The sequence below is a fragment of the Caretta caretta genome, chromosome 3 (assembly GCF_965140235.1).
Source record: "Caretta caretta isolate rCarCar2 chromosome 3, rCarCar1.hap1, whole genome shotgun sequence".
In the NCBI taxonomy this organism is placed as follows: domain Eukaryota; kingdom Metazoa; phylum Chordata; order Testudines; family Cheloniidae; genus Caretta; species Caretta caretta.
In genome coordinates this window covers 18,841,748-18,862,442 of record NC_134208.1, presented here as the reverse complement: position 1 = coordinate 18,862,442, position 20,695 = coordinate 18,841,748, and the positions used below count along the sequence as shown (strand labels likewise).

The 20,695-nt window shown below is 41.2% G+C and overlaps 1 protein-coding gene across 3 annotated transcripts in view; it reads right to left on the bottom strand.

Annotated features, from left to right (window-relative positions):
- ATAD2B (ATPase family AAA domain containing 2B) overlaps nucleotides 1-20,695 on the bottom strand; it is a 175,978-nt gene that overhangs the window by 33,354 nt on the left and 121,929 nt on the right. For all 3 annotated transcript variants that reach the window (XM_048845622.2, XM_048845620.2, XM_048845621.2), the window contains exon 24: nucleotides 14,859-14,996. In XM_048845622.2, coding sequence (XP_048701579.2) covers nucleotides 14,859-14,996 — 138 coding nt within the window. The remainder of the gene's footprint in view (nucleotides 1-14,858; nucleotides 14,997-20,695) is intronic.

The window sequence follows — 20,695 nt, the reverse complement described above, 5'->3', positions numbered from 1 at the left end:
CTTTATTTTGTGCCTTGCTCTTTCTAATTTTGTCCCTGCATGCCTGTGTTATTTTTTTTATATTCATCCCTTCGTAATTTGACCTAATTGCCACTTCTTGTGTGATTCTTTTTTGAATTTCAGATCACTGAAGATCTCCTGGTTAAGCCAGGGTGAACTCTTACCATACTTCCTATCTCTCATATTCATTGGGATAGTTTGCTTTGTGCCCTTAATAATTTATCTTCTAAAAAAACCCTGCCAACTCTCCTTTCCGTTAGGCTTGCTTCCCACAGGATCTTACCTACCAATTCTCTCAGTTTGCTGAAGTCTGCCTTCTTGAAATCCATTGTTTTTATTCTGTTTTCCCTCCTCCCATTCCTTAGAATCATGAACTCGTGATCACTTTTACCCAAGTTGCCTTCCACTTTCAAACTCTCAACCAGTGCCTCCCTATTTGTCAAAATGAAATCTAGAACAGCTCCTCCCCCTAGACGCTTTCTCTAATGTCTGAAATAAAAAATTGTCCCAATGCACTCCAAGAACTTGCTGGGTAATCTGTGACCTGCTGTATTATTTTCCCAACAGATCTCTGGGTAGTTCAAGTCCCCATCATCCCCAAGACCTATGCTTTAGATGATTTTGTTAGCTGTTTAAAAAAGCCTCATCCACCTCTTATTCCTCATTAGGTGGTCTGTAATAGACCCCTACCATGACATCACCTTTGTTTTTTTACTCCTTTTATCCTTACCCAAAGACTTTCAACAAATCTGTCTCCAATTTCCATCTCAACATCAAGGTAAGACCTCCTTCCTTTTTTCCTTGCCTGTCCTTCCTGAGCAAGCTGTACCCTTCTATACAAATATTCCAGTCATTCCTCCTCACTAGCCAGTTTGTATCCAAAGATACTCTTCCCTTACTCAGCAGGTGAACCCGATCTCTGCTCCACAGTCCTTTTCCCCCAGAACAGCACCCCGCGGTCAAGGAAGCCAACGCCCTCCTGGTGACACCATCGGAACAGCCACGCATTAACCTCTAGGATGCAGTAGTCTCTGCCTGGACCCCTACCTGTGACCAGAAGGATCAAACAGATCACCACCTGCACCCCCAATTACTTCACCTTTACACCTGGAGCCTGACAGTCACTTCTGATCTGCTCAGGACATACCTTGCAGTATCATTAGTGCCTAAGTGGATCCATGGGGTAGTAGACAGAGGGCTGAATGATTCTTGACAATCCCTCTGTAGCATCTCAGATACGGGCCCCTGGCAGGCAGCATACCTTCCGGGATGCCATGTCAGGGTGACAGAAGGGTGCCTCTGACCCCTTGGGGGTACACAGCTTAGAGTCATAGAATCATAGAATATCAGGGTTGGAAGGCACCTCAGGAGGTCATCTAGTCCAACCCCCTGCTCAAAGCAGGACCAATCCCCAACTAAATCATCCCAGCCAGGGCTTTCTCAAGTCTGACCTTAAAAACTTCAAAGGAAGGAGATTCCACCACCTCCCTAGGTAACACATTCCAGTGCTTCACCACCCTCCTAGTGAAAAAGTTTGTCCTAATATCCAACCTAAACCTCCCCCACTGCAACTTGAGACCATTACTCCTTGTTCTGTCATCAGCTACCACTGAGAACAGTCTAGATCCATCCTCTTTTTGGAACCCCCTTTCAGGTAGTTGAAAGCAGCTATCAAATCCCCCCTCATTCTTCTCTTCCGCAGACTAAACAATCCCAGTTCCCTCAGCCTCTCCTCATAAGTCATGTGTTCCAGTCCCCTAATCATGTTTGTTGCCCTCTGCTGAACGCTTTCCAATTTTTCCACATCCTTCTTGTAGTGTGGGGCCCAAAACGGGACACAGTACTCCAGATGAGGCCTCACCAATGTCGAATAGAGGGGGACAATTACGTCCCTCGATCTGCTGGCAACGCTCCTACTTATACCTCCCAAAATGCCGTTAGCCTTCTTGGCAACAAGGGCACACTGTTGACTCATATCCAGCTTCTTGTCCACTGTAACCCCTATGTCCTTTTCTGCAGAACTGCTGCCTAGCCATTCGGTCCCTAGTCTGTAGCGGTGCATGGGATTCTTCCTTCCTAAGTGCAGGATTCTACACTTGTCCTTGTTGAACCTCATCAGATTTCTTTTGGCCCAATCCTCTAATTTGTCCGGGTCCCTCTGTATCCTATCCCTACCCTCCAGTGTTTCTACCTCTCCTCCCAGTTTAGTGTCATCTGCAAACTTGCTGAGGGTGCAATCCACACCATCCTCCAGATCATTTATGAAGATACTGAACAAAACCGGCCACAGGACCGACCCTTGGGGCACTCCACTTGATACCAGCTGCCAGCTAGACATGGAGCCATTGATCATGACCCGTTGAGCCCGACAATCTAGCCAACTTTCTATCCACCTTATAATCCATTCATCCAGCCCATACTTCTTTAACTTGCTGGCAAGAATACTGTGGGAGACCGTGTCAAAAGCTTTGCTAAAGTCAAGGAACACGCCCACCGCTTTCCCCCCATCCACAGAGCCAGTTATCTCGTCATAGAAAGCAACTAGATTAGTCAAGCATGACTTGCCCTTGGTGAATCCATGCTGACTGTTCCTGATCACTTTCCTCTCCTCTAAGTGCTTCAGAATTGATTCCTTGAGGACATGCTCCATGATTTTTCCAGGGACTTAGGTGAGGCTGACTGGCCTGTAGTTCCCAGGATCCTCCTCCTTCCCTTTTTTAAAGATGGGCACTACATTAGCCTTTTTCCAGTCGTCCGGGACTTCCCCAGATCGCCATGAGTTTTCAAAGATAATGGCCAACGGCTCTGCAATCACATCCGCCAACTCCTTTAGCACTCTCGGATGTAGCGCATCCAGCCCCAGGGACTTGTGCTCATCCAGCTTTTCTAAATAGCTTCTCCTCCTTCATCTTTGCAGGCAATTCCTCATCCCTTGTTGCCAGGTTAGAATAACTGTTTTTCATCATTATGATAAGTAGGGTGGGAGCAGGGATGGAGCACTGCCTGCTGCCTGAAGTAACCAGCAGCCAGTGTCCTCCCTGTGACAGAGCCATATCCTCCTACCCCGGTGATGAGACAGCTGTCTTCTCTAGCTAGATAGTTTCCTCAGCCTTGGCAGTCTCCATATGAATATTCTCAATGAATTCCTTGTGTGCATGGATGCTCTTCAGCCTACCTACCACCTCCTCTACCTCTCCCCACCTGCTTCCTGAGAGATTTCACCCACAGGCACCTTTCACATTGGACGATTTCCTCAGCTTGGTTTTCTATGAAAGTGAAATGCAGGCCACTGTCCAGATCCTGGTGTGGAGTTGTAGACTGAGGCATCCATGGCCCGGGTCTTTGTCTGGACACAGGTGCAGGTGGAGGAGACAGGAGCAGCATTGACACTGGCAATGTGGCCTTTCCTAATCACAGCAATTATATTGCGACTCCCTCCAACAAACTCCCGTTTGCTGGTTCCTCTTGGTCATTTAGCCTCTGGCTTTTAAAACCTTCTCTCCTATGTCAGCCCAACCCCATCGTCAGTCACACCGGGGAAGAGTGATCTCAAGGCTGACTAAAGCTGATCAAAAATGATCAAGGGAACAAAGTCTCAAACAGTCCCTAAACACAGAATCCCGACTGACACCGTAACTTTAAGTAACCCAAAAGAGAAAGAAAAACAACAAACCACCAAATAAGCTCACTCACCTCAAGATTAAGAAAGAAGATTGAAGGGGGACATGGTAACAGTCTTCAAGTATTCAAAAGGCTGTTATAAAGAAAAGGGTGATAAATTGTTCTCCTTAACCACTGAGAACAGGAGAAGTAATGGGCTTAAATTGCAACAAGAGAGATTTAGGTTTGACATTATGAAAAACTTCCAATGTTTAACTACCCTTACAGTTAGAAACAAATTACCTAGGGAGGTTGTGAAATCTTCATGATTTGAGAAACCATTCTTGAAAACCTCCAAACACCTGACAGGGATGATACAGATACTACTTAGTCCTGCCTCAGTGCCAGGGACTGGAATAGATGACCTGTCAAGGTCCCTTGAAGTGCTACATTTCTATGATTCTACCCATCAGCCCCACTCTCTCCATCACCAATTACTCCACCTAAGTGAGCAAGGGAATGGGTATCTAAACAATTGCACACCTTTTAAAAAAAAAAAAACTGTTTCCTTTTATGCATAGCAAGAAGCTTGATGTTCTCATAATTTTCATTCAAAATTCTTCAAACTGATACTGAAGTTCAAAAAGCTCCAGAAAAGTGCACTGGGTGGGTGATGATGGTAAATTACTTTGAAGATTAAAATAAAATATATTATATTCATATTAATACATATGCATGTGCATGTGTTACAATACACACACACACAGAGTCTTGCCTCTGCTTTATTAACAAATTGTTCTCAACCCAACAATTAAGGTTATTTTTGTCTATGTTTCATGCAAGAGAAAATTCAGTCATCATTCAGTTCACAGATGTGTGTTTCCATTTTATTCTACAAACTTCTAATGAAATGAATGGGCAACATGCATGACAAGACATAACATATGAAAAAAAATTCTATTAGCTTTATGTGATGACAACTTATTGTACAGGAGACAACCTAGTGTGGAAAAATATTCGCTTTTATTACAAATATATGGACCTTAAGGTCCTACAAAGATGATCTGTAGTAATATAATAGCTTACGCTTACACAGCACCTTTACAAATACACTATACACACTAAGAATAACATCATGCATCACTGAAATGTAGCAAGATGTAGATTGGGAAAATCCAACTGTCCCTTAGTTCCTTCACCAACACAAAATCCAGGTGTTACAGGATTCCATAGTAGTGGGAAATGAGGGCAGATCATTGAATCTCTATGGACAACAAATCTAGAAGAAACACATTCACTGTAAGGTAAGTAACCATATCTTTGAGTGCTTGTCCATATATATTTATATATTCCATTGTTGGTAACTCACAAGCAGTGACCTAAGAGTCTGGCTGAACAATGATTGTACGACAGTCCTGCCAATGTGTACATCAGATATTCATGTTGTTACTATGGAATAATGTTAGATAAATGTATACTCTGAACTCCAGGTAACTGCCCTACATATCTCTACTATTAAAACTTTTCTCAAAAATGCTACAAGGGATGCTTGAACTCTCACGGAGTGGACTGTAATCCTCAATGGTAGATCTAAATTGGCTATTTCATAGCACAACTTAATGCATTCAGAAATCCACTAGAAAGTGTCTGTGTTGATATAACCTGTCCTTTCACCCTATATCCATAAGATACAAACAATCTAGGGCACATCCTAAATGACCTAGACAGGTAGAAGGAAGGTGCCCTAATTACATCTAAGTTATGAAGTTTAGCTTCCTCCTTGTATTTGTTGGAACATGGATGTGGGAAAGAAAACAGGCAGATACATTATTTGATTGAGATGGAAATTACAGACTATCTTAGGCAGGAACTTCAAGTGAGGTCTCAAGGGCACCCTATCTTTATGAAATACCAATAATGGAAGTCCTGTAACAAGTGCTTGTATCTCCTCAGCTTCTAGCAGATGTCTTTGCTACAAAAAAGGCTGCTTTGATGGATAAATTAAACGGGGAACATGTAGCTAGTAGCTCAACAGTTGGACCCATCATCAACCAGTCAGTACAATGTTGAGATCCCAAGGAGAAGACCCCGAATATAGCTAGATAAGGCACTTCATGAACCTAGCTAATGAAGAGTGTGAGGTCAAATATTCCTGAATTGGCAGATGGACCCTTAAGGAGCTCACAGATAGTCCAGAGATTCTTACCAATAGAAGGTATTCTGATATTTCAAGTATCTGAGCCTGACAAAGAGATAACTGATGGTGGTGTGCCTAGACTGCAAATCTCTTCCACTTAGAGTAATCAAGCCTCATAGAGTCCTCTTTACAGTACATAAGAATATTCTGTAGCTCAGATGAACAGGTCATCTCCACAGATCTTAAGCAGCCAGCATCCATGCCATGAGGTACAGGAAAGGTGGACCCAAACGGAGAATCTGCAGCGTCTTTGGGATATCACACTGGGGTGAAGAGGCAACTGGATTGGAGGTTGAACAGAGAGATTCACGGAGATTTTGAACTAAACAACCCTGGCTTGCCTAGTGCTATCATGATCATTCTGGTTGAGTCCTGCCTGAGTGTTCTGAAAACTATCAAGATTAGAACAATGGAATCTGATGGTAATCATATATTAGACTCAGGAACCAGGAGATCAGGAATGTGTTGGATGCAAATCCTTGACTCTGCCCTGCTCTGGAACAGAACTTGTGACTAGTTTTTTCTCTTTGATTGTGTTCCAGGTCTATGTCTGTTTGACCACGCCTGATGAATGTATCTTGAATAATGGTATCTTTTACTGACCACTCATGGTTATTTTTAAATTGTCTGCTTCAATACCGCTGACGTGCTCAGCACCGAAGGAGATATCCTTTACTACCAATAGTATCAGTGAGTCTGAAAAAACTATAAGGTCTCAACACAGTGTAGGATTTCAATATGGAGTATGCCAGTATTGTAGGCAGGTGAACAGAAAGTGTTGGTACCGGGGCCTCAGTGACAAGAGGTTGGAACCAAGTAATTTCCGAAGTACTAATGATCTGCATATGCAGACAAGCCAGCGGGAATAATTTTTGAGGATGAGTGCTCAGGATTTTCATCCAGGGTCTGAAGAGGAATGCACTGGCCTTCTCAAAAAGAGCAACTTCAGGTGAGACTCTAGCCTTCAGTTCTCTAAGAACAATTTACAAATGGCACATCACTGAGACACAATAAGCATTTTGCGTACCCATTTCTAAGAGGCATTAGTGTCTCGAGTAAAGGGCAGTTCTAAAGCCGGAGATTTGTGTTCCATCATGACTGGCCCCGGTCCTGGTAAAATTTCAGACAAAGAAGAAAAAGTTTTTTCTTCTTAGATATCAAAGGTTACTCCTAATGGCTAAGTACCTATCTATTTACAATATAATTGACAGACTCCACAGTGGGCAAGAAGCTTGGACACTGCAAGTTCCAACTCGTAGCCACAGGCAAGCAGTGATAAGCAACTGAGGAACGGTTGGGGATAGCCCAAACCCTATATGCTCTTGGGTGGGAGACACAAGGACATTCAGCACACAGGTGCAACCCCAATGAACAATGCTGGCCAAAACAATCTGAACTTGAGTACACAGGGGGCATACTGACCAAAAGAGGAATATATATGGACAAGCATTCAAAAGATGAACCTGACTTCTCTTACTCAAGAAGGGAGACACGAATATGTAATCCTTTCATCATTTAGCATAAACCTTCTCCCATTCCAATCATTATATAGCATTACAATAGTTAATTTTGGGATAGGGCAGACAGATACACAAAAATTAAAAAGAAAAATTTTGCCAATTAAAAGAAAATGAAAACAGATTAACTTCATCTGTGGAGTCCAGCTATATACAGTCAATCTATATGGTCCAGAGCCTTTGTACCCCTGTTGAGCATCTATATAAGTGGTAGCTATTACAGGTGTTGACATGACTGGCCAATTCAGTTGGCTCTTCAGGCCCACTGACTACCACCCTTCATATAACAATAAAGTGAGGTAATTATGAACAACTGCAAATCTCCGTAGGTCATATGCCATTCCAGAAGTATTAACTTAAGTACAGCCTTTTACTTTAAGTTTATTTAAAAAATCCAGACAGATGCAAGATTGGTTTCTATGTCAAAAGGAGAAATTAAAATTAATGAAACACAGAACCAAAGAACATGGCTCAGAAAATAAAGCACACAAAAGAAAAAGGTGGAAAACAAAACTACAGGTAGAAAGTCAAAAAACATTCTGTAACAATGTACAGCAACCTTTAGCCCAATACTTTACACAATCTAATGCATAATCATCACATACTTTGTTTACTGTCTTCTTGTACTAATACCTGTAGTGTTCATGGTCAAATTGATGATTTGAGTATAAACCTTGTGAACTCAGAAAAACTCATTTGCAAGAGAAAAGGCTTTTCCTCAGTAGTCCCCTTGCGGGCCTGACGTAAATGTAACATGGCTGGTGATCAGAATGTTTACAGACATATGAAGACTTCTCATACAAAGAGAGGCTGAACACGTTGGAATTATTTGAGTTAGGGATGAGACAAATATGAAGTGTGTTGAGAGAGAAGTGTACAAAAGAAAAAAATACAGAAAAAGTCATTCAGGAGCTCCCACTGGCTCTATCATAACACAAAACAAAAAGATTCAATTTAACTGAAAGGCAGCATATTTAAAAAGAACAAAACATTATTTTTACGCAATCCATAATTAGCCTATGGGACTTACTGCCACCAGATATTGAGAACAAGAGTTTAATGGGATTAAAAAAGCAACTAGAGAGTCAAGAGTAACAAAAACTTCCATAGTTTCGTTACATAGGATTTTTTCTTTTTTTTTAAATTAGAAGCTATAAAAGCCTAATTCTTAAAGGCTTAGAAAGGCATTAACTAAAATAATTAAGAAGTTTGCCTCAAAAATCAGCAATATATGATTGTGAACTGTGGGATTTCTTGCACCTTCCTGTGAAACATCTGTTTCTAGCTCATGTCAGAGACATGAAATTGCTTTCAATGGAACACTGCTCTGATCCAGCATGGCAATTCTTGTATGTTCCTAATACAAAACTATGTATGGTATAGTCGTGATCTACAGTAGTTGTCTGACCTCAGGCTAGAAAAACAGGGACTCCTGAGTTCTAATTTCAGGTAGTAACTCCATCTGCAGCCACCGCTCAAACACTCAATGTCAATAATACTTCCCTCTACCTCATTATAAGATTGTTCTGAGGATTAATTAGTGTGTGTAACTCACTTTGAAGATGACAATTTTTTTAATGTTTTAAAAAGTTTCCTTTAAAGTTCAGGAGGCTTGTTAACTAAACCACCCTCTTAAAAGGCTGCATCATCTATTATTTGAAATGAAGCAATATAGCAGAGGCCTGTATGGCTGGGTCTACACTTCTTGCCCACAATTTTTTTTTACCTTTGTTATGTTATCATCACTGCAGTTCCATCAGAAGCAGCAACACTTGAAACACTAGCCTGACAAGGCATCAGCAGCTACCAGCATTTAAATCAGTGTCAGTCATCTTAACCCTTCAGTTCTAGGTGACAGTTAAAATGCCATCAGACACAGGTGTTGAAATTCCAGAATAAACAGTGCAGATTTTGGTCACAAATGCAGAAACTGGTTAAAATTGTCAAAAAATATTAGGCAGCCAGTGTTTCTGCTCCTCCCTCAGGATCTCTCACTTGTTTTAGAGTCGCTAGTCAATATTAGTTAACGTCTGCTAAGCATTCAGAAGTCATCTCAAAGAGAAGGGAAAGGAAACTGAATAAATGGAATTTGCGTGGAGGGAGTGAGAATGAAAAAAGAGGATGAGTAATGGAAAGAGAATTTTTTTCTTTTTAACATTGCTATAGAAAAATTGTCACCATCCCCCCCAAAAAGTAGCAGAGCTTTCTTTATCCTTCCACCAGAGGGTTAACAGGCATCAAAACTTAGGTCATTTGCAAACACTGGTGAAGACTAATCTATCCTAAGCCACAGCTTTTACTTAAATACACTAAACATTGGTTTTATTCAGGAAGTATGTCTCTCCCCCCCCCAGGTCATTTCCTTGGTTGGTCTCAGCAACAGACAGCTTCACAGACAGTCTGGCTTACTCTAGTAGGATAAAGTCAGTAATATGTTTCTCCTATTATTTTTACTTGCTGTAAAATAAATTTTAATTTGAAGTTTGGAATTTAATTCTATTTTTAATACTTCACTAGCTTTAAAATAAATCTACAAGAATTCTCCTTTCTGCAATTGTCAAACACGGATAAGACATTTGGAGCACCTCTCATTCCACATAACAAGTTGTGCAGGTTCTTATGCAAGCAGAACAGCACTTGGTCAGTCTACTGCACCAATTTAATACAGTACTATTGAATACAGCAAAAAAAGCAAATCTTCCCCACAGGGACCATCTGGATGCAACACTGAAGCATCTGACTGTAAGACAGCAAAATAATGTGCTACATGCTCCATCTACTGGCACGACACAGCAATATGAACTAAGTTTTATTACAGCAACTTTGCAATAGTTAAAGGGGCACTTCTAGCTGTTGTAGCCTCCAAAACGTATATTTTAAACTGCTTCAGCAATGACTAATTTACCAGCTACCCGGGACAAGACACACCACCAGCACTGTCTCATCCACTTCTCTCTCTCTCTCACACACACACGCTCCTCTGTCACTCATGTCATACCACTGTAAACCCCACTCACCCTTCACTCATGTCACTGGTGTGTTCCCACAAAACTTACACGCAAGTCACATCAGTGTCACCTCCACATAGGGCAAACTTAGATGCCATGGTGGTAAAACACCCCTGAGTCCTGTCTACACTACATCTTTCCTTATTGCTATCACTGGTGGATCTGATGAATTATAGGTTCCCTATTTTGCCAGGGTACGTGGGGCGTACACAAAGCTATTTTTAGCAAATATTCCCCATTGGTACTACCAGATTTAGTGTACATAATTGTAAAAACATTGAAAGCTGCCAGAGCCTAGGACTAGGGTGACCAGATGTCCTAATTTTATAGGGACAGTCCCGATTTTGGGGGCTATTACCCTCCACCACCCCCTTCTCCGATTTTTACACTTGCTATCTGGACACCCTACCTAGGACAGCCACCAGTGTAACTGAACTAGGGATAACAAACCGTGTTGGGATTTTATATTTTTGGTATTTATTTTAAATTAATTTTAATCCGACACTACATGGCCTATTTGCTCGCCAGGACCTCAGAATTGCTATAGCTTCATTTTATAATTGCAATCTCTACCAATTTCTTTTATATATTTAGTAAACACTGGGTTTTGTCTGTATAGACAGCAGAGCTCTAACAGCTTTGGAAAATGATGCAGAACTTAATACCAAAGAAAAGGCAAGATATACCCCTCAAAAGTACCAGTAAAAGAAGATTCTGACCCTACACAAATATTTTACGCACAAAACTGAAAAGTCTACCCTGCACTTAAATTATTGCTTAAGAAATCTGACTGACAGTAAAAAAGAAAAATATCTCAGAGGCCTGACTGTAAGAATGATCCATGTTTTCAAGGTAACGTGAAGTAGAATTAACTATCAACTCAAAGTGTGAAAACAGTATGCCAAGGATATTATGAAAATGCCAACACTGAACTTCACAATATGGATAGTGAGGCACAAGAGAAGTAGCAAACACAATCAGAAGCATATGGTCAAATTTAGCTCTTGGTATAAATCCAGAATTACTTCATTTACTTCAGTGGATAACAACATATCAGAAGAGAATGTAGTTCATAATAAAGAATAGGCTAAACTGAGCCAAGTTGAAGGTATCAATCAGTTGGTATTTTCAGGGATGAATTTTCATCAGTTCCTATTAGGATAACCCTTTTAGGTCGTCTACAATGTGACATAGCTTCAACCAATGGTAGTAAAAGTGGAAGTCACAATCTAGAAGCAGCTCAACTGCCTTTTTCACCATGTCATTTAACCCTGAGAAACACAATTGCACTGGTATAGAGAGAGACCTTGAGCTTTAATCAGTGATAAACAAGCATTCCAAAATACATTACTAACATTAAAATTAAAAGTATGGCACCAATTTCACAAAGTAGTAAATAGGTGAAATCCAAATGATAGGACTTTGTGATATAAAAAAATGCACTAGTCTTGGTTATTCTTGACCATAAATCTTTATTTGATAAAATGTAACTGCAACTCTTTGCTAAACTTGTTTTAATAGTAGTTTTGCATAAAGAATCATTCTTTTTTTTTACAATTTTGCAAAGCCACTGAAATATCTGAGGGGGAAAAAAAAGTCTCTTCTCCAGTATGGTTCCCAAGGAGAAGATGCGCAACAGCTTGCTTTATAAAAGGGTTTATTATTATATGTTTCATATGACTTACCACAATTTTTGGCAACTATTCTCTAAATGTTATAAACAAATCTCCTGGAAGAGAAAATTGATCAGGAAGATGCTGCAATTGCATACAAAAAGACTACATCAAAGCTAGATCAACATCATTTATAAGGAAAAATTGAATTTAGTTTCAGCCTTAAAGAAAAAAATGGAAGTCTGTTTCAGAAATGTTAACTATAAAGAACAGTTTTAGTCCCATATAATCAAACTATATCAATCATTTTCTGATATTACTATTAAGTTTCTAAGTCAAATGTTGCCAAATTTTTTTGATAGCAAAGACTACCTCATCCCCTCCGAATTTCACTGACCTGTAAATCACAAAACATCCTACTCTGGCTCTAAAATATTCCCCCTCCATTCAGAATCAGTCCTTTCCAAACCAATCACACACAAACTATCCACACATTATGACAGTCACCAGAAATCTGTAGAAGGTACTTCAGTTTTAATCTCTCTTCCAAAGGATTTCCTTTTTGCTTTTCTATAAACAAAATAATCTTCTAGATAATACTTAGTCCTGCTTCAATGTAGAGGATTAGACTAGATGACCTATCGAGGTCCCTTCCAGTTCTACGTTTCTGTGATTCTAAGATTATCTTCTGCAATCTGTTTTACCACCATCTCACAAAATCAGTCCTGCCCCACAATCTGCTGCCATTCAAGCTCCCTTCTTCCTTGCTTAGTCCTGCTCTTCCTTTGCTTGAGGCCGTCCCCTCACTCCCTTCCCTGCTTCCAACTTCTTTCTCATGCTTGTTCTGGGCCCCAAGCCCCACAGTTCTTTCTCCCTAGTCTCCAGATCCTGTGCCTCCACCTCCTTGACCCTCTTCCCCAAGATACTGGTGGTCCATCCTGGCTATTCATTTAATTCTCCATTTCTTCCTCTAGTTCCCAGATACCTCACCCCAGCCTTGCAGCAGCCTAACACAGCTCCCTTCTTACCACCTAGGTTACTGACTGCCTCCTGCCTGCTCCCAAATCTCAGCCAGCCCTGTAGTTTTCTTCTCTCCCACTCTCCATAGTTCCAGATCTTCCTGAGGACAGTGCCTTGACACTAGCTCAGTTTGCACTTATATATTGGAGAAGCTGGCAGTTCCTTCCGTTGATGGCTCCTCGCTGTACCCCTGAGGCAACGGCCAGCGCGTCACCTATAGAGGGTCAGGAAGAGAGAGGAAGGAAGCAGCAAGTTTTTTTAATACAATAGTGACTAGTGGCACTGACCCTCCTTTCCACAAGTGTCCTGGCTGGAAATGAAGGAAGGAACCAGCAGCACAGCACCTCAAAGACCACCAGGAAGCACTCTATGGACCACAGTGTGGCAATCTGATTTAGGGCACATAAGGACTGAGTGCAAACAATCATGGACCACCTTCTTTTCTACCTCTATTTTTATGTAAAGTGTCCACATTTTTCTTTATTCATGTGGCAAAATGAGAACACAGAAAGCAAACTTCTGCTTCCACTATTTTAGAACATCTCAGACAAACAGTTACTTCATATTGCTGATTATTTAATTCCTTAAGCATAGGAACTGAAGGACTGGGCAAGAAACAAGGCCACAAATACAGGCCACAGACTGGAATTATTTGATGCCAAATCTATCCTATATATTTCCAAAACATTTTTTGGTGCCAGGAAGGTAGCATCATTATCATGCCAAAAACACACAAAGCAGGTGAGGGAATAATATCTTTTACTGGACCAACTTCTATTGGTAGAAGAGACCAGCTTTCAAGCTACAGAGATCTCTTCTTCAAGCTTATCTCTTCCATCAACAGATGATGGTCCAATAAAAGATGTTACCACACCTTGTGCGTCTCATATCCTGGGACGAACACTCATGCACGGACGGATGCATACACACAGCCCCTTCCCCCCAAAAGTACACTGGAGAAAAAGGAAAGATCAGAGAAAAAATTTCCCGCTTCGATCTATGTGAACATCCTTAAGAAGTTATCCAGTTTTTGCTTAAATATTTATAACTGACCCCACAGTTTCAACTGGAAGCTCATTCACTAGTCTCAGTGAATTGCCCCCACACATTACCTCTGATATGCCCCCTTGTTCTGGTTGGTCAAATAAGCTCACATAGTACAATTTTATAACCAAGCTCACTGCAGCTCATTTAATTATGTTTATCAGTAAACGTCTCAAGAATAGTTGTTAGTCCCTATTATTACCTAAACCACATTCAGAAAACCTATACAGCATACCATCAAACATAATACAAGATACTTTTGTACTTTAGAATTGATGTCCTGATTCTGCAAGGTGCTGGACAACCTCATCTTCCATTTATTTAAATGAGGTAAGTTGAGGGTGCCCATCAGCTTTCAGCACTGGACACTTTAGTTGCTCACAACTGGATTCCTGCAAGCAAATTAAAGCCTAATTTCTACCATAAAAAACTGCCTTATAGACCATTTAATACAGGAAATATTTAATTATGTACAAATGTGAAACACAAAGATGGTAAATTGAAAACCTTCTTAAGATGAATAAAAAATTATCTTTTTCTGGGGTTAGAATTATTTTACACTGAAAAAAATATTTTAAAGCTATTGCAATACTTGTATTTTTTGCATTGCAAAAACAGTTTGAAATCCTGCTTTCCACTTCCTTTCAATGGTTGCCTAAGCAGAGATTTAATGACGTTGGAAAATGGATGCCTCTTAAAGACACAAGAGCTATTTCTACAGGGGAAATAAAAGAAATCACTAACTAAAACAGGTATTTTACAGAAATAATAGTCCTTTTCTAGGTGTATATCAAATCCCTGGTCATTGCTCTCTGGGCTAGTGCTCTCACTTTGATACAATGTGATCTGAAGTACTCACATGCACATTTATTTGCAGAGTTATGCCAAACCGCTATTGCATTTTTTTGTTTGTTCCGAAATGCCTCTTCAACTCTAGTTTCTGTTTTCCGTACACTGGAACCATGAGGATTTATTTGCTCTGTTGTTACTGATAAGCCTGCACATAAAAGATATGCATACCTATTTAAATAATCTGAGCAGTATATACCAAACACAAAAAGAAGCCTAGAACATAACATTGCATTAAAAACAAAGCAATTAACATATTTAGATGGACATTGCTAAACCAAGATTTAAATGAACAATATTTGTTTTTAGCAGGCAATAGAATGTATTGGACATAAAGTCTTAAAAACTGTCAAATCTGATGGCTTCAGGCTTATCTGCATTTGAAACGCTGCAGCAACACAGTTGTGTAGCACTTCAGTGTAGACATTGCCTACACCAACGGGAGGAGTTCACCCATAGAATCACAGAATATCAGGGTACTCAGTGCTCTCCCACCCAACCACAAATAGATTCCTCAGGGGTATAGTAAACCTTTTCCCCCAACCCAGACATCCTACTCCAACAAGGGACCTAAATGTAGTACTAAAGAGCCTGACTAGGCTGACAAAAGGTTTCTACGAACAGCTGTACAAGGGTGAACATCTATTTTTGGACGTTGATCTGTAGATCCGGTTCCAAAGACAAGTCTACAGAAGTTTAAGTAACCTGGCAAGCCTTGCTGAAGGAGCGGGCTCTGAGGAAACGAGCATTCAGGTAGGGGTAGATCATAATCCACTTGGAGACTAGGTGAGCCGCCGTTACGGAGGGGACCTTGGAGAACACTCTCAGAGATGATGAGAGGCCAAAGAGGAATACTCTGTATTGGTTAATGGTCCTGGCCTGGGATAAATCTGAGAAATTGTCTGTGAGAAAGTAGGATTGATATGTGGAAATAGGCATCATGCAGATGGAGGGCCGAAAACCAATCTCCCTGTTCCAAAGATGAAATAATCACTGCTACTGTGACCATCCTGAATTTCTGAGCCTTGACAAATTTGTTCAGTCCTCTGAGGTCCACTATGGGTCTCCAACTCCCTTCTTCTTGAGTATCAGGAAATAACGAGAGTAGAAATCTTTGCCACCTCGGTGTTGAGGTACAGGCTCTATGGCTCCTAGACAGTGAAGGTGATCTACTTCTTGTCATAATAAACTCTCAGGAAAAGAGTCCCTGAACAGAGATGGAGAAGGGTGCTGGGAGTGGATGGGAGGAGATGAAGTGGATGGAGTACCTATTGTGGATAATTTCCAGAACCCATTGGTCAGATATTGTTCTTTACCAGTTGTGGAATGAAGCAAGGAGGTACCCAAATAGGTGTGAAGGGCTGGTCAGCTGCAGTTGACTGAGGGGAGTGGTCTGTCGGCACCTCAACCAAGATGTCAAAACTGATGTTTTGAGGTAAGTGATTGTGAAGAGGAAGACTGTGGGCCTGACGGTTTACATTTGGAAAATCTGCATTTTTATCTTGGAGGCTCATAACAGTGTTGCATTGGGAAATGTGGTGCATGGGATTTATGCTGAGGTTGCGGACTACGTTTTCTTTTTTGTCCAGGTGTATAAATCCTTAATGACCAGAGAGTGGCCCTGTAGTCTTTAGGCATATGGAGGAATGTGTCAGTCTTCTCGGCAAACAATTTGGTGCCTTCCAAGGGGAGGTCCTCTACTGTAGTGTGTACTTCCTTAGGGAAGCCAGACAGGTGCAACCAGGATGCTCGCCACATAACCTTTGCTGTAGAGATTAGACCGGGCTGCAGCGTCAGCTGCAAAAAACGCTGACTGGAATGCTGTATTGGCCACCAGTTGTCCCTCACTAACAATGGCCCAAAACTAGGGCTGTCAATTAATCACAGTCACGCGATTAACTCAAAAAAATTAATGGAGATTAAAAAAATCAATCACAATTAATCACACTGTTAATAGAATACCAATTGAAATTCATTAAATATTTTGGATGTTTTTCTACATTTTCAAATATATCTATTTCAATTACAACACAGAATACAAAGTGTACATTGCTCATTTTATATTTATTTTTGATTACAAGTATACACACTGTAAAAAAAACAATAGTATTTTTCATTTCACCTCACACAAGTACTGTAGCGCAATCTATCATGGAAGTGCAACTTACAAATATAGGTTTTTTTGTTATATAACTTCACTCAAAAACGAAATGTAAAATTTTAGAGCCTACAAGTTCACTTAGTCCTACTTCTTGTTAAGCCAATTGCTAAGAGAAACAAGTTTGTTTACATACAGGAGATAATGCTGCCCACTTCTTAATTACAATGTCACCTGAAAGGGAGAACAAGTGTTTGCACTTTTGTAGCTGGAGTCGCAAGATATTTACATGCCAGATGCACTAAAGTTTTATGTGCCTCTTCATGCTTTGGGGAGAGCTGTATGTCCCCTGTTCTGTTTTACCCGCATTCTGCCATATATTTTATATTATAGCAGTCTCAGATGATGACCCAACACATGTTTGTTTTAAGAAAACTTTCACTTCAGATTTGACAAAATGAAAAAAAGATGCAAATGTGAAATTTCTAAAGATAGCTAAAGAACTTGACCCAAGATTTAAGAATCTGAAGTGCCTTCCAAAATCTGAGAGGGATGAGGTGTGGAGCATGCTTTCAGAAGCCTTAAAAGAGTAACACCCTGATGCTGAAACTACAGAACCCAAACCACCAAAAAAGAAAATCAACCTTCTGCTGGTGGCATCTGAGTCAGATGATGAAAATGAACATGCAGTTGGTCCGCACTGCTTTGGACTGTTACCAAGCAGAACCTGTCAGCAGCATGGACGCATGACCTCTGGAATGGCAGCTGAAGCATAAAGATATGCCTGTGTGCAGATAAGCATGACTGATGCCGAGGTTCGCCATATAAGTTTATCTGGGTCCAGAAGGGCCGCATTGATGGGGAGGGCTATTCTGGAAGAAGAGGAGTGCAAGATATTCAGGATTTTCCGATAGGTTCTTATCTTCTCAAGAGGTACCTGCAATGTGTCTGCCACCCTTTTAGCTAGCTCTTGAAATAGCCTAAAGTCATCTGCTAGGGATGGCAGAGGGGGCATCACTGCTTTCTCTGGAGAGGAGGAAGAGATGTTGGTTCTCCTTGAATCCATCCTCCTGTTCCCTCCAGGATCTCCTCTGGACGTTCAGAGACTCTGAATACCACAGCTGAGGAAGAGCGTCTCAAAGGCTTATGGTGGGCCACACTAGATGCTCGTGAGGCGTGGAGTCTGTATGTCGCCCAGGGATCCCAGTAGGGCCACTGGGGCGGTGGAAGGGGTTCCGGTAGTGGCACTTATTGTTGGCCATACCATGTTGGTTGAGGAGCAAACAGGTTGGTAATGGGCATTATTAGGAACATGGGAGGAGTGACAGGAAACAACCTCCTCCTGTTCGCTATTCCGAGTCACCATTGGAGGTGCATGACATGGTACTGGTGGAGAGTCCAGCGTCCAAAGTAAACTTAGCACTGGTACAGAGCAAGGGAAACTTTGGTATGTCAGATACCATGAGGTCTCTAGAGTGTCTAAATTCCTGAAGTGCCAACCTACTTGGTGCCGATGGTGCTTGCTGGTGGGCCAGCAGCAATGAAGGGATCAGTGATCTGGGCCGTACCGAGTGCTTAGAGGCTGGATGGCTCATTCTTGGTGTTGCTAATGGTAACACTCATACCAGCAGCAGCATCTTAGCGGTGGTACTGTCTCTGTTTCTGCTTTTATCTGCCATTACTGTTGCTTTGGTGCATATGCCCATCAGGTCCTTAGATGCAGCAATCGTTCCTGCTGCTTCAGACCTTCATTAGCTATGGGTAATGTTTAGACATGTTTAGACTTCTCCGTACTGACAGTATCGATGATACCAAACAAGACAGTGACCTTTTTCAGCTAGCTCAGGGCTCACTCAGGGAGCTCATGGCCCTCTTTGTTTGAAGACTTAATGAGGGGTCTGCGACTGTTTTCTTAAACCCATAGTCTATAAATGTTGAGGGCTGTGGGGAAGAGGGGAAGATTTGCACCATTTGGGTGACTCCTGGCTTGGGTCCGGGGAAGGCTGAAGAGCTACCTCCATGAGGAGGAGTTTTAGTCTCAGTTCTCTGTCTTTCCAAGATATTGACTTGAGATGTTGGCAGAGAACCCGCTTTTGGGAAATGTGGCTTTCCCCATGGCAATAGATGCAGCAGGAATGTTTATCCGTTATAGGGATAACTTCCTTGCATGAGACACACCTCAAAGTCTGGTGAACCAGGCATACCCCATGCTAGGGCAACCCCAGACACAGGGGGAAAATAAAAAGCCCCCCCCCCAAAAAAAAGAAAGAAAATAAAGGAAGCTCTACAACTAAGAAGGGGATTAACTAACTATTGAAGTGCTAAGAGAAAGAGAAAGATCAGATGAACGGACTGCTAACAGCTCCGTGTCTAGTCAGGTGTGGTTGAGAAGGAACTAATGGAGGGTTCGCCAGCATGCATTGGTTAGCCTCATGGCAGAGCACAAGGGGGGGAGGGGAAGGGGGGAGGGAACATGTGCGGGCCGAATGGACACGGCTACCGAAGTTCTCTGGCAGCGCAGGGACACAAGTGCACGTACCGTGGAGCACCGACAGGGGCACCAGTCAAAGAAGAACAATGAATTGCATCAACCACCATGTTGCCAATTCACCCAGCTTACAGACCTTCTAGAGTTTCTCTCAGTCCTCATGGGACTTGACTAAAAATTTTGTTCCATCTGTAAATGTTTGCCCCTTCACCCTTTATCCAGCTTATTAAAAATACATCAAACAACAACGGTTCTTGTACAGAAAGTTGCTGCACACTGTTTTTTGCCATAATGAAAATTAACCTTTAACTCCTACTCAGACTTCTCTCTCTTTTTGATCCACTATAATAATTTGCCTCCATCATGACTGCCCAATTCAGTAGTATATTGCAAGGGCCCTAGACCTTTTGGAAGTCTAAATTAAGTCAACCATTACTTTACTGACACAGTCAAAGAATACTAGCAGATTAGCAAGGCATGATTTTCCTTTATTGAAATCATGCTGGTTGGATCCTATCATACTGTGATCTTTTACATGTTTTATTACTCAATTTTTAATCATCATTTTGATCTATTTATCAAATCCACCTGTAATGTTTACTTGTCTTTAATTTCTTAGATCACCTCTACAGTCTATTTACAGGTAGAGCTGGTAACACTGTCTTTAAGTTAAGGTTACCGAACACTTCCCATTATAAGACCCTTTTCAATTGTTTATAACTTTGCCATACTAAAACCGTTACAACTAGAATTTTCCATGCCAGACATCTCCCTCAGGCTACTTTTGGGGGGCAAGTTTAGAGAAAAATGGTTCAGCTGTTTCAGAGAATGAGATCAGGGAAAAGGAAGTTATTTTTCCCCATGTTAAAAGAAATTCTTACAGCCATTTTTCTGATAAACTCCAGCACATCCATGCTTTGGAACTAGGACTTGAAATTTGACATGGGGATCATTCTGGTGCAAAACATACCTTTTGCTATTCTTGTGGGAAAAATGCTCAAATTTGGCCAAGTTATAAGCTCTTGAAAAAATCTCAGTCTGCACATGCTCAGATGATACTTGTTAGAGTGTGGATAACTAGTTTATGATCACGTAATTAAAGACTATGACAATGCATGTGCAGAAAGGGACCCTATTAAGGTTGCACAGGCCGCTATTTTTGCTAGCAGCTCAGTCACTTCATTTTTAAGCTCTTCAGAAGTCTTGGATGAACAACTTTCTGGACCTGGTGATGTATTACTTCTTAGTTTATGAATCTGCT